The 13,887-nt window shown below is 47.8% G+C and overlaps 1 protein-coding gene across 4 annotated transcripts in view; it reads right to left on the bottom strand.

The window, feature by feature from the left end:
• The window catches only part of afap1 (actin filament associated protein 1), a 57,146-nt gene that overhangs the window by 41,074 nt on the left and 2,185 nt on the right, over positions 1-13,887 (bottom strand). For 3 of the 4 annotated variants that reach the window (XM_069159115.1, XM_069159117.1, XM_069159116.1), the window contains exons 2-3: positions 2,530-2,658; positions 1,569-1,651 (exon numbers count right to left, since the gene is read on the bottom strand). In XM_069159115.1, the coding sequence (XP_069015216.1) occupies positions 1,569-1,651; positions 2,530-2,658 (212 nt within the window). Of the gene's footprint in view, positions 1-1,568; positions 1,652-2,529; positions 2,659-3,402; positions 3,459-13,887 lie in introns of those variants that run through there. The other variant, XM_069159118.1, reaches the window with a different exon arrangement.

The following is a 13,887-nucleotide window of genomic DNA, read 5'->3' as shown; positions in this document are numbered from 1 at the left end:
AGAGAACACGATGGTCCCCGCTGAGTGTCGCGGCGACGCGAGGCGCCGTTTGAGACAGGAAAACATGTTGAAGCCACGACTCGCCTTCCTACTGCTTTTACAAGCGACTGTAAAAACACGCCTCACGTGGCTTCCATGTCCCGCCGTATTGTTAAATCCGGCCATTCCTGCCATTAGATAGAATTCAGGGGTAGAATAACTTATAAACAGCACTTTAGTTTGGGGCACGGGATCCGTTAAAAGCATGGGGATTCCCTGCCACAGGTAAGAATGATGGTTTTTTTTTTTTGTGCGGCGTCTTAGGCAAATGAATGGAGAAAAAAAAAAAAAAACAATGTTGGGATTAGTTCCAAAAGTTGGTTCCATTGTGGATTCAGTTCCAAGCTGGTCAAATTTACAAAGCATTCGAGAATCCCTTATCGAACCTTCTGCTCACGTTCTCGGTTTTAGTCTCTTAAAACAGTCATTACTGTGGTTTCCATTAGTGTCAGTGTGTTGCTTTTCTGGCACAGCTAAAATGACCCGTTTTGTTATTAACACAATTAGAAGAAGCTGCCCTCCTAAAAAAATTCCAGTTCAACCTTCGATTACATAAAACATTTGTTTTGTAAATGAACTTTTTTTTTTTTTTTTTTGTAACTGTCAGAGGTTTCCATTCCATCAAAAGATCTACTAAAAAATAATCAATAGAGGATTTAAAATTGAATTCAGGTTCAATAAAACGCATGAAATCCCATCATTAGCTGGGACGATTTCACCGTACAGGGATAACATGCTTGGTTTACCAATTTTACATTGTTTGTGATCACACTTAAATGGGAAAGATGACTTCGGAGCATGGTGCTTCCTCCATCAGCGGACATTGTTTCACTTTTTTCTAGCTAATCTGGTGCACTGTGAAAAACTACACGTGATGTGCTATTTATAAATACAGTAATAAAAATGGCACACGATGCAGTTTTCAATATCATAGTTTGATTAAAAAAAACAACAAAAAAAAACAACTTGTCTCAAGTTCTACTTCAAAGCTTCATCCAAACCTATTTTCCAACCAAATCTTCATTGTCTTCATCTTCATCTCTAAGATTGTGATATATGGCTGAAATTCCTGGAAAAGCCGGATCGTTTCATGGTCGGGAATTACTTTTTTTTTTAACGATCATGATACGGGTCGTCCAAGAAGTCTCTCCCTGTTCTGATGTATTTCTTACTAATGCCAAGTGACCTGCGTTACACTTTGTCAGTGTTGCTATGACGATAGGTCAAGTTTACGTCATTCACCCGCGACTTATCGGGATTTTTGGCACCGAGCACTTTGGCTGAGACACAGAAGCGGGGAAACAAAGTGACACTGAGATGACCGCTATTTGGAAGAAGACAAAAAAAACAAAAAAAAAAACACCTCTGTTCTGTCGGACAAGCGAAGCTCACACTGGGACCGAACGTGCGCGTGTCAACGTTGCTTACGGTAAATCCAGTATGTTTACACCCGACTGAAGAGTTATCTTAAACTTCATATGAAGGAGAGGACGTGGCCTTGTCTCGGGGGTGGGCGTGGAAAGTCTCACCAGCCAGGGTTGAGGGATGTCTGGGAGGGGCATCTGAGGCGGGGCCGGCAGGCCGCTGTGGATCTCCGACTTGAATGAAGGCTCTGGGGAGAGAGGGTGGGGGGGGGGGGCTTTAATACTATACCATACAGCAGACATAGAACATATACGTATACAGAACACAACATATACACGTATGTTCAATTTCAGCACCGTTAACTTAAATGAACTTCAATTATTATCATGTTTAGGTTTAAACTACGGATTCAAATAACAAACAGGTTTTCGCGTTTGAATTCGATTCAAGTCATAAGTTTAAGACATCTCTAATGATACGGTGTTTGAATTCGATCCAATGACTTTATTTGACTAATCGCATCCCACGTCTCGAAACGTTATTTCAAATAAAGTCATTAAAAAAAAAAAGAGGGTGAAACACAAGTTGATATTCAAAAATCATACAGGTGATTTTGAAGCGTTTTGGCCCACGAGCAACATAAACTACAAGCAATGTGGCCAATATTAGCGTTAATTATACCTTATTGGATCTTTTCGTCGTTAATAGGGTCAAACGTAATACCTATACGACCCTCTGACGACGGCCTACCACTGCCAAACGAATAAAAAAACAAACAAACGTGGCCAAATGCTAATAAGAACAGCTTCTTGAGGAGGCCGTTATCGTGGCCGAGTAAGCCATTCTTTTAAGGGCCCCACGAAGGTCGAGCCCGGCCCCGCAGCTGTTCAGATTTCCCCGTGCAGTTATTCCTTGTTGCCGTTTGGCTTCGCATTTGAGTTTCACAGCCGCGACGTCTAAAGGGCACGTCTCGCCGAAACCTTTTTTTTTTTTTTTTTATTATCCCGTGGAAAAAAAACAGGACGTACGGCGACGCACGCCCGACGACGTGTGGGGGCAACTTTACCTTAAAGCCACTTGCCAATTTGAACGCTCGCTCCCCCCCCCCCCCCCTTTCACTCTCACCTTTGTCGGCGAGGACTCGGCGCAGGATGTTGGAGAGGTGCGTTTTCTTCTCTCGGACCCCGGCGCTCAGGTACTCCCTGTCCAGCAGGTCCAGGAACAGACGAAGCTCGCACACCAGCTCCTCCATCGCTGCGGAGCAAACACACCAAGAGGAGAGACGCTCGGGTTAGTTTTTTTCGCGCGAGGCGGTCGTCGCGTCCTTTCGCGCCGCGCGACGACAACGGGACAGCTGCCGCCGCAGAGCGCAGCCGGCGTGCGAAGCGGAAACTCTGAAGGACGTTTAGCTGCCGCTGTACTTCTTATGAAACGATACTCAAAACAAAAGAAGAAAGAAAAAAAAAAAAAAAAAAAGCGCTTTTGTCTGGAACTATTTTCAGCTGCGGATTGATACGCGGCGCTCTGGTGGGGCACATTTCTGTTTTTTTTTTTGTTTTTTTTTTAAAGTAATGGAGGTCGCCGGAGGGATAGGGTACGTCAGGCTTTTGGATACACACGCGGTAAAGACAAATTTAGAAACAGTGTTGTCAGTTTTATCGTTTTACAAACCAAAAACACGAGCAGCTGAAGAAAAAAAAAACAAAAAAACGTTCTGAGCCATTAAAAGTCTCACAAAACAGAAAGTGCGATTGCTCATTAATCGACCCCGACGCGCCGTGCGCCGCAGCGCATTCGACAAAAGTGTCTTCCGGGCCCCAGCAATCCAACGCTGCACAGACCCGCAGAACAAGAGCAAAACACAAGTTACATAACAAAAATCAGAGGGGAGCGCCAGGTAGAGAGACGGAAAACAGAACAGTTGAGCCGGTCAATCAATCACCGAACCGAAACGGTTGCAGAGACGCCGCTGGACAGGAGGGGGGGGGGGGGGCAGACCTGGCAACGCATCTGACCGACGTATCGCAGCAGAGTTACGGCTGCAAGGAGAGAGAAAAAAAAAAAAAAATGCACGTCTAGTTTCCCCCAGAACAATAGCAGGAACACCAAATATAGCAGAGGGCTACGAGCTAAGGTACGCGTGTGCGCGTGAATCCGCGCACTTTCGCGCACTCTTTTTTTTTTTCCCCAAGAGCTCGCTCCCGACGCAGAGGACGTCGGATCGAGTTCATCGGCGTGACTCGGAGCCGCCACGCTCCGCCGCTCAGATAACAACATCACCCCTTTCTCCAAAAAAAAAAAAAAAGAGAGCTCCCTGCCCGTTTATGGTGCAACTCGAGCTTCTTTATTTATTTATTTATTTTTTTTTGTAAACATCTGATTGTATCGTCCGGTGACGACATCGCGCCCGAAGGGCCGCTCGCAGATCGAGACGGGCCCAGCGCAAAAGAGGGGGTGGGGGGGATTATTTTTGTTTTGGGTTTATTCGCACTCTACGCGGCCGGGAGAATTTGGGCTTCGAGGGTTCTTTTCTACCTCGGGCCGTCGTCTCGGCAACGCCGATCTTTCTCCCGGCTGGGGGTTAGTTTAACCGAACCTTTGGATTTCCTGTCGCGAGCTCGCTTCGTTAAAACGCTCCGGTGTCGATTTGCGAAACAAAATCCGACGTGCGGGACGAACGAACGAGGACCGAACCGATGTTACCTCAAATATTATGAATCAAGCAAATCTAACAAGTGGCAAAGAATAAAGTAATTCATCCAAGCCTGTTTTCTCACCAAAACATGGGCGGTTTATTGATTATTCAAAAAAAAAAACACAAAAAAAACAAGACGGTTAGTCGGCGACAAGTGTGATTGATCACTGGATACCAAATATTTCCCCGGGTGGAGCATTTAAGCGGCGACGACTTTCTGTTCCTCTCGCGTGAAGGAAAAGTCGTGATATTGGGCTCCGGACGTTTGAAAAGGCATTTGAAGGTGTCACACCGTGGGCTCCGGGAAATGTTGAAGTAATTATTTTACAATTTCAATCGGATACACTTTTTATTCAAAAGCAACCAGCACAGTAACCCATACCGATAACAAGAAACCCGACTGCGTTACACGTTGCGGTCCTCAGACAGTTCGCAGCGCCGGGAGATTACGCCACAGGTTACGCAAGCATCCGAAACGTTACAATAAAATGAAGATTTGGAGTCGACTTTATTGTCATTTCGACGAGTAAAGGTGCAATGCCAACGAACCGCAGTCAGCATCTGACCCCGAGTTCAACAGGATTAGTTAAGAGGATTGCCAGGAACTAGGTGTTCTTGCTACTTTATGCCAGATATCTGGCTTTTGTTTTTCCTTCCCTCTGTTGGAGGTTCTTCTCCCTTAAAGAGGAGGTTTTTTTTTTTTTTTTTTCCCCTCCTGGCTTACATGGGAACGGTTGAATTGTTGGGTTTCTCTATATAATATTGCAAAGTTCTGCCGTGAGGACTTTTATGTGTCAAGTGGTGTTGAACGCAAACGATGGATGGATAGATGGATAGATAGATAGATAGATAGGTAGATAGATAGATAGATAGATAGATAGATAGATAGATAGATAGATAGATAGATAGATAGATAGATAGATAGCATTATAGATACAGGAAAAGCAATAAAACAACAGAGTAAAAATATGAAATCAAAAAAAAATGCACAATATATACAAGAAAATAGAATAATATGAATTCAATTCAAACTAACTAACAACAGTGCAAGGATTTAAGCAAACAACCAACGGTGTTATTGTTGTGAGATTGATTTGGCCAGAGGTGAGTCACTGCGCAGTCTCATTGCAGCGGGCAGGAATGATCTCCTGGATCTCCACTCAAAAGATTGTTTTGTTTGTATCGAGGCAAACGGCTTTCAAAGTGCACACCGGCGTGTCCAAAGCGTTTTGCTTCGAACGGCCGTCTCCGCCGCCGAACGTGCGCGGTCGTAAAACGCCCCCCCCCCCCGCCCCGCCCCGCCCTCCCCGCGGGGTGTCCGCAATATGGTGACCCGACAGCGGCGGGCGTGAGAGCGGCCGGCAAACGACGGAGGAGCTTTAATGCGGCGAAGGTTTCGCCAGAGCATCGCAACGTTACAGCGAACAAATCCGAAAGACACGACTTCGCCCCCTCGTAGCTCCGGGAGTACGGGCGGGGCGGGGCGGGGGGAGGGGGGGGGGGGGGGCTCTTCCAGGCTTGCTTACACTGCCACTTTCACACATTCCTCACATAATCGGATTATCCTACAGGGGAGAGAGAGAGAGAGGAGGGGAGAGGGAGTGTGTGTGTGTGTGGGGGGAGGGGGGGGGGGGGCGAAAAGGTAAACCGGCTCGGAGACGGAGCGGAAAAGTCAGATAACAACGAGACGGCGGCGGACGCTACGGTTCAGACAGGCGAGATATGCGGACGCAATTGAGAAAAGTGCCCCCCCCCCCGACCCCCCCGGAGAACTCGCAGCATGGCGCGTATGCAACTTCGCAGCCGGACGGGATAAATCGTCAACCGTGGCGTCCCACCGAGGCTTGCCGGGCGTCTATTTAAAAGGGGGAGAGCGAGCGTCCAGACGTCCCTACCCGACCGGGACATTCATTACGTTACATGACATGACGTTTCATTTAGCTGGCGCTTTTATCCGAAGCGACTTTACGACGAGTGCATTTCGACAACGAGGGTTTACAAAACCCAGAACAACAGGAATCCACCCGGGAGACGGCCCGAGCGCTCTTCGCCGGCTTCGGAGAGTTTTGCGCAACCTGTGCAACGACTTTACCTCCACCGGGGTGGTCAAAACAAAAAAAGCTCAACCTGTGTGTGTGTGTGTGCGTGTCATTAAAAACCTAAAACTCCGCAGCTCACCGTAGACTAAACGAAGCGGAGCAGGACCACCCTCGAACGAGGCCCGAGGGCGAGCAGACGATTAAAAAAAAAAAAAAAAAAGAAAGAACCCTGTCGTGCAAACAAACCAACCGCCCCACGCCCATTCTTCAAAAACACTCTCCTTTCTCCGTCTGTCATCCAGTTCCATTCTGCACTTCCCTTTTTTGTTGTTGTTGTTGTTGTTGTTTTTTTGGTAACTCCTACCATTCCTTCCGTCGTGCTTCACGAGAACCTGCGCGTGCGATTACCGCGGACGCTTTTTATTCTAATGCGAGACGACGTGTTGGCCGGTTTTCAGATATCTGCAAACACGTTTCACTTCGTTCGCCCCAATCGTATCCGAATGTATTCTTTGCGGTGTAATTTACCTCCGACCGCACTCGCATGACAAGCGATTGGAGATCTTTCCAAAGAAAACGAGTAATCCCTACATACACACACACACACACACACACACACACACACACACACACACACACACACTCAAACCCATGAAAAACAGCGAGGTGAGTCGCAGGGATGTTTTCACCACCAGGTATTCACACGTCTTGTGAGCTCAGAACAAAGGGGGTTTTCCCTAGGTGTGTGTGTGTGTGTGTGTGTGTGTGTGTGTGTGTGTGTGTGGGGTCATGTTTAGGTCTCGCTGGGAACTTGAGACCCCGCGGCTCCGTTGTTGTTGTCAGTGCAAAAAAATGCCGATCGCCTCCGTCGGCGGGAGGAGCGCTCCGTGCCGTCTTCCCAGAACACAGCTGCCGTGATTGACGGCACGCAGACAAGACGCTGTCCTACTCTGTGTGTGCGTGTGTGTGTGTGTGTGTCTTTCAGGTGTCTGTTTCTTGTTACCAAGAATACCTTTAACACTTTGGGGATGTGTTTAGTCTGGCCATTTGACAAGCATTCGGGTCAGAATGTGCCTCCACACACACACGCACGCACGCACACACACGCACACACACACACACACACACACACAGAGACACACTCACAAAAACACAGTCACACACTCACACAAAGAAACACAAAGACACACACACACACACACACGCACTCACACACAAACACACACACACAGAGACACAAAGACACACTCACAAAAACACAGTCACACACTCACACAAAGACACACACACACACACACACACACACAGACACACACACACAGAGACACAAAGACACACTCACAAAAACACAGTCACACACTCACACAAAGAAACACAAAGACACACACACACACACTCACACACAAACACACACAGAGACACAAAGACACACTCACAAAAACACAGTCACACACTCACACAAAGACACACACACACACACACACACACACACACACACACACACACACACACACACAGAGACACAAAGACACACTCACAAAAACAGTCACACACTCACACAAAGACACACACACACTCACACATACATACACACACACACACACACACACAGAGACACAAAGACACACTCACAAAAACACAGTCACACACACAAAGAAACACAAAGACACACACACACTCTTACACACACACACACACACACACACACACACACACACACACACACACACAGAGACACAAAGACACACTCACAAAAACACAGTCACACACTCACACAAAGACACACACACACTCACACACACACAGACACAGACACATACACACACACACACACAGAGACACAAAGACACGCTCACAAAAACACAGTCACACACTCACACAAAGACACACACACACGCACGCACTCACACACACGGCTGAAATGACCATCAAATAGGCCTGTCAGAGGGTCTCCAGTCACCCACATATTAAAATAAATGCCGTTTCTCTCGAGGAGTTAACACAGTGGGGTTTTTTTTTTTTTTTCCCTTGAGAAAATGTGTTCAAGTCATTTTTAATTACAGACCATCATCAGTCATGAAGTCGTGCCACTGTTGTAAATCAACATGGGTTCTTAGTCAGTTTACTTGGATGAGAAGAGGCTCAGAAACGCCATAAAGGTCTCTCAGTCCTGGCTGAGACTCCAAATTCAAGATGCCAAAACTGAACAACGAAGAAGTCTTTATATTCCTCGTGAAAAAAAAAAAAAAAAGTATCGCTGGCAGCACGGAGAGGGAAATTCATATTTTCTCCACGGCGATTTTTGCTTGTTTCAATATCTCAACGCTGGACAGACCGAAGCAAAATCAATCTTTTGTTTCTTCCTTTCAAACTTTTTCTTCCATATCAAAAGCAAAACCAGATGACGGCCGCTCGCGAGCTGGAAAAGGAAACAGAAACTGACTTGCGCGATGCAAATTGTCGGGAAGAAGCGAAGCGAACCGCGTTCTGTGCGTTCGAAGCGTAAACAAACGGAGACGTCCCAAGTCTTCGGCGGGCGAAACGATGCCGCTTCTACTCAGCTTCGCTCTTCCCCGAAAGGCGGCGATATTGGGTCACGCGGAGTGAAGTCCGGTATCGCCGTGAAAACGTACACGCGCGCACAAACAAACGACAACAAAAAAAAAAAAAAAGTCATTTCACGTTTCCTTTTCTCTCTTCCTTCGCAAAGGACTGAAATGTTCGGGCGGCCATTTTTGCAATTTAAATATATATATATATATATTATTTTTTTTGTTTTCATTTTTTCAAAGCGGCGCGCTTCCCTGCAGGTGACAGATCCCCCCCCCCCCCCCCCCCCCGGATTAAAGGACTCCCGACGCGGCCGGCAGATGCGCGAAGAGGACCGAGCCGTTTAATAAAGCCAAACGCCCAAAGTCACCCGATCATCATCATCATCATCATCGTCGTCGTGGTGGTGGTGCACTTTCTGCACGTTCTGGGCGGACTTAATTGCACCGCGGGTCGAGTGTTACAGTAAGACGGCGGTTGTTGTTAATTGAGGTTGGTTTGCGGTCTGGCATCGTCACGGTTACCGCCTCCCGCGAGCCACCAAAAACGCAGCCGGCGGCACACGGTCACGGTCGCTTAAAATACCTTCCACGCAGAGAAAAGTGGAATTTTTTTTTTTTTTTTTTTGTCTTCTTCCTTCAGACCGAGAAGGGGCTCGTTATTTTTTTTTTTTTTTGGGGAAAAGAAATAAAGGAACAGCGGCGTCGGCATAGCGATCATTTTTGTCATCGAACTCGAGACGAACCGCCGGGCCGGCGAGATGGGAGAGTTATGAACGGATCGGAGGACGGGCGACGCTGCATTAGCTTCCGATGAAAGACGAGCCGTCTCTCTCTCTCTGTCTCTCTCTGTCTCCCCCCCCCCCCTCCCCCCTTTTCTACGGCCTGTAATTACGAGGTCGGTGCGGTCTCTCTCTTCGTTCCCGTCGCCGGACGTGCCAAGCGGACGGCACGGAGCGCCGGCTGATTGCTATCGAACGGGCGCAGGTGGTCGTTCACCGTACGAGCGCAGATGTTTCCACGGGCCGCAAAGCGCACGTCTCGCGAAGAAAAAAAAAAAACAAAACCACCCTGATCTGAAGTAGAAAAAAAGAAAAAAGGAGGGGGGGTGAGGGGGGGAGAAGAAAGGGTTGGAGACGGAGGGATGGGATGGGGGTGGGGGGGGGCGATGATGGAAGCTTACAGAAGATGTGAGGGGAAGAAATCGGGTGTGAAGAAAGAGGGCTTCTCCCAAAGCGAGGCTAAAGACCGCTTAATGTTTGAGAGGGGGTGCGAGGGGGGGGGGGGGTGATGCTTCCTTTGGTATCTCTTTAAAAAGATAATTAGAGGGTGCTCGGCTATAATAAAAAAAAAAAAAAAAAAAAACACAGGCCGAGGAAAGGCAGAATGGAGTGAAAGGGACGGAGGGGGGGGAAGCGTGGAGAAGCTCCGGCTTCGGGGTTTCTTTTTCCTTGATCGGCGTGGGGTCGGTCGCTTCTCGGGCGCGAGACGCGGGGCGCCGTCTTTTGGATCCGCGAGGTAACCGGAGGTCCCGCCGACCGGCGCCGTTCGTTTCATCCATCGGCGATCGAACCCCCGTATCCACATTTAAGCGGCGTCCCCCAGGACCCCGGCGAGCCGCGGGGGCGCACAGATCGGATTCCAATGAATAAGATATCTGCGTTTACCGATCCGTGCTCGAGCACGGTTATCACCTCGATGTCATTATATTCAATGTTTCTACTATTCTGGGTTTTTTTTTATTTTTTTTTATCAGTACCACAACATTTTGCGGCCTCATGCGACATGAAAATAATCCCAATTGAGTTCCACGCTGAGCGGTACACAGACTCCAAACTTTTTTTTTTGGGGGGGGGGGGGAATATGGCTCTGGATTTAGGATGAGGTACTGAAATAAGGAGTTTAAAATCTCTATGCTGTCCTTTTCTCTCTCTGCTCTCCTCTCAACCACAACCGGTCGAGGCGGATGGCTCCGCCCACCTCTGAGCCCGGTTCTGTCAGAGGTTTCTTCCTGTTAAAGGGAGTTTTTCCTTCCCTCTGTCGGAGGTTTCTTCCTGTTAAAGGGAGTTTTTCCTTCCCTCTGTCGGAGGTTTCTTCCTGTTAAAGGGAGTTTTTCCTTCCCTCTGTCGGAGGTTTCTTCCTGTTAAAGGGAGTTTTTCCTTCCCTCTGTCGGAGGTTTCTTCCTGTTAAAGGGAGTTTTTCCTTCCCTCTGTCGGAGGTTTCTTCCTGTTAAGAGGGAGTTTTTCCTTCCCTCTGTCGGAGGTTTCTTCCTGTTAAGAGGGAGTTTTTCCTTCCCTCTGTTGGAGGTTTCTTCCTGTTAAAGGGAGTTTTTCCTTCCCTCTGTCGGAGGTTTCTTCCTGTTAAAGGGAGTTTTTCCTTCCCTCTGTCGGAGGTTTCTTCCTGTTAAAGGGAGTTTTTCCTTCCCTCTGTCGGAGGTTTCTTCCTGTTAAAGGGAGTTTTTCCTTCCCTCTGTCGGAGGTTTCTTCCTGTTAAAGGGAGTTTTTCCTTCCCTTTGTCGGAGGTTTCTTCCTGTTAAAGGGAGTTTTTCCTTCCCTCTGTAGGAGGTTTCTTCCTGTTAAAGGGAGTTTTTCCTTCCCTCTGTTGGAGGTTTCTTCCTGTTAAAGGGAGTTTTTCCTTCCCTCTGTTGGAGGTTTCTTCCTGTTAAGAGGGAGTTTTTCCTTCCCTCTGTCGGAGGTTTCTTCCTGTTAAGAGGGAGTTTTTCCTTCCCTCTGTCGGAGGTTTCTTCCTGTTAAGAGGGAGTTTTTCCTTCCCTCTGTCGGAGGTTTCTTCCTGTTGAAGGGAGTTTTTCCTTCCCTCTGTCGGAGGTTTCTTCCTGTTAAAGGGAGTTTTTCCTTCCCTTTGTCGGAGGTTTCTTCCTGTTAAAGGGAGTTTTTCCTTCCCTTTGTCGGAGGTCTCTTCCTGTTAAAGGGAGTTTTTCCTTCCCTTTGTCGGAGGTTTCTTCCTGTTAAAGGGAGTTTTTCCTTCCCTCTGTTGGAGGTTTCTTCCTGTTAAAGGGAGTTTTTCCTTCCCTTTGTCGGAGGTCTCTTCCTGTTAAAGGGAGTTTTTCCTTCCCTTTGTCGGAGGTTTCTTCCTGTTAAAGGGAGTTTTTCCTTCCCTCTGTTGGAGGTTTCTTCCTGTTAAAGGGAGTTTTTCCTTCCCTCTGTTGGAGGTTTTTCTCCCTTAAAGAGGAGTTTTTTTTCCCTCCTAGCTTATGTGGGAATTGTTGAATTGTTGGGTTTCTCTGCATAATGTTGTAAAGTTCCACTGTGAGGACTTTAATGTGTTAAGTGCCATGAAATAACCCGTGTTGTGATTTGGCGCTATATAAATAAAATTGAATGATGCACCACTTTTTTTTTCTCCACGTGAGGAAATAAAATGTTATCACTTTTATCGATCCGGTTAAAATTCATTTACATTTTGTTAAGTGTATTCAAGATCAAATCTACTCTGAAGCATTTTTGTTTACGCAAGAAGCCAATAAAAAAAGAAAAGAAACGGAAAGGTCAAAGATTGGATCGGTGCGCCTTCATTATTCTTCTGTCATCTCGTGTTTCACCTACAAAATGCGTACAACCGATTAAAGAAGAAATCAGCAACAGTTTGATGGACTTCTTCTGCCGTTTTAAATTCTACTAGTTTGGACTTCGGTCAAATAAAACGATCGGAATCTGACCTATCGAGCTCTCGGGGCTTACGTTGGGGCGTCATTTTTTTTTTTTTTTTTTAAAGACTACATTATTACAAATACTTCACAGATTAAGTCACTTGTGATGTAATCGTGAGGTGAAAGGTTTACTCGTTTACTTAAAAAAAAACGGCGCAAGCGTTCCCGATATGATAAAAGAATGTTTTGAAGACGCGCAAAACACAGAAAGTAGTAACGCTTTCACAAAACATCTGCACGTCGAGATTCTTGATCGACAGACACGTGGACAGAACGTAAAGTAACGGAACAGCTGGAACCGTCCGGTAAGCTTGTGACGTCGCTGCACTATAACGAGCCTTTAAAACCGGGAAGAGAAAACACTTCATCATTTTTTTTTTTTTTTTGATCAGACAGCATCTAGTGTCAGTCCGTAATATCGATAAGATGTCGGTATCTCAGCCCGGCCCGAACTGTTATCACTGCGAGGCATCACAATTACCGGAACAACAACAACAACAACAACAACAACAAAAACGGGCAAAAATGAAAAATAAAAAAACAATGCGTGGCGAGTTGGGATTCCGGCGGGTTTATCCTCCCGTCCTCACGTCCTCATCTCCGATCCGGCCCGGCAGCGTCGGGAGTCCCGACCGTGATCGAGGGCGCCTCGAACGGTCGCGTCCACGCGCAAGTCAGAGCACGGCACGGGGGGGGGGGGGGGACACAAACTCGCCGAAACGTGGGGACGTTTCACAAGTGAACATGCCGTCTGCATACAAGCACCTCCGACCGCGACACCTCCGTCCCTGCCTTAGTTGTTGTTGTTGTTGTTGTTGATGTCGACTGTGTGGAAGGACCTCACTTCATCTGCCACATCTCTTGCTGTGCGATCCCCACGCACACACACCACTCTGGCTACGTTAGTTGAACCACTGACAAGGCCGGCTTTGGGGGGGGGGGAGTGGGGAGAGATTCCAAACTCACTTCTCCTCGTCTCTCCTCTCCACTCCTGGGAGAGAACCCCCCCCCCCCCCCCCCCCCCCGGCAGATCTAAAGCAGAACCGAATCGGGCCAAGCGGGCCAGAACGGTGACACCGTGTACCGATTCTGTGCCCACATCACACACACGCACACGCCAATTAACTGCCTGTCGACTCCGGGGGTTTCTGCGAGGAAAAGCGGCAATAAACACTTTAACACTTGCGCATTTTTTTTTGCCCCCCCCCCCCCCCCCCCACCCGCCCGAAACATGGCGCCCCCGCGAGCGGGAGAGCTCTCGAAGGACGTGTTGAAAAGGAATGTTGACTTTGCCGACATGGCTTGTTGTTGTTGTTCCCCCCCCCCCCCCGAAATCCATTTCACGACCGCGCGAACCGCCGCGCCGGCGCGGGACCCGCGACGTCACGACAAGAAAAAAAAAAAAAAAAACGTCCGCCGTCACAGATTCGCTTCGCGGTTTGATCAGACCTTTAATCTGAACTGACATTTTGAGGTGACCAGAACACGCTCCAGTTATCATTACATTGCCCCGCGTCCCATAAATGCTTCCGT

Source organism: Embiotoca jacksoni, unplaced genomic scaffold (genome assembly GCF_022577435.1).
Source record: "Embiotoca jacksoni isolate LCO1_2020_lvr unplaced genomic scaffold, fEmbJac1.0.p SCAF_24, whole genome shotgun sequence".
NCBI lineage: Eukaryota > Metazoa > Chordata > Actinopteri > Embiotocidae > Embiotoca > Embiotoca jacksoni.
This window is presented reverse-complemented; position numbering and strand designations above follow the sequence as displayed.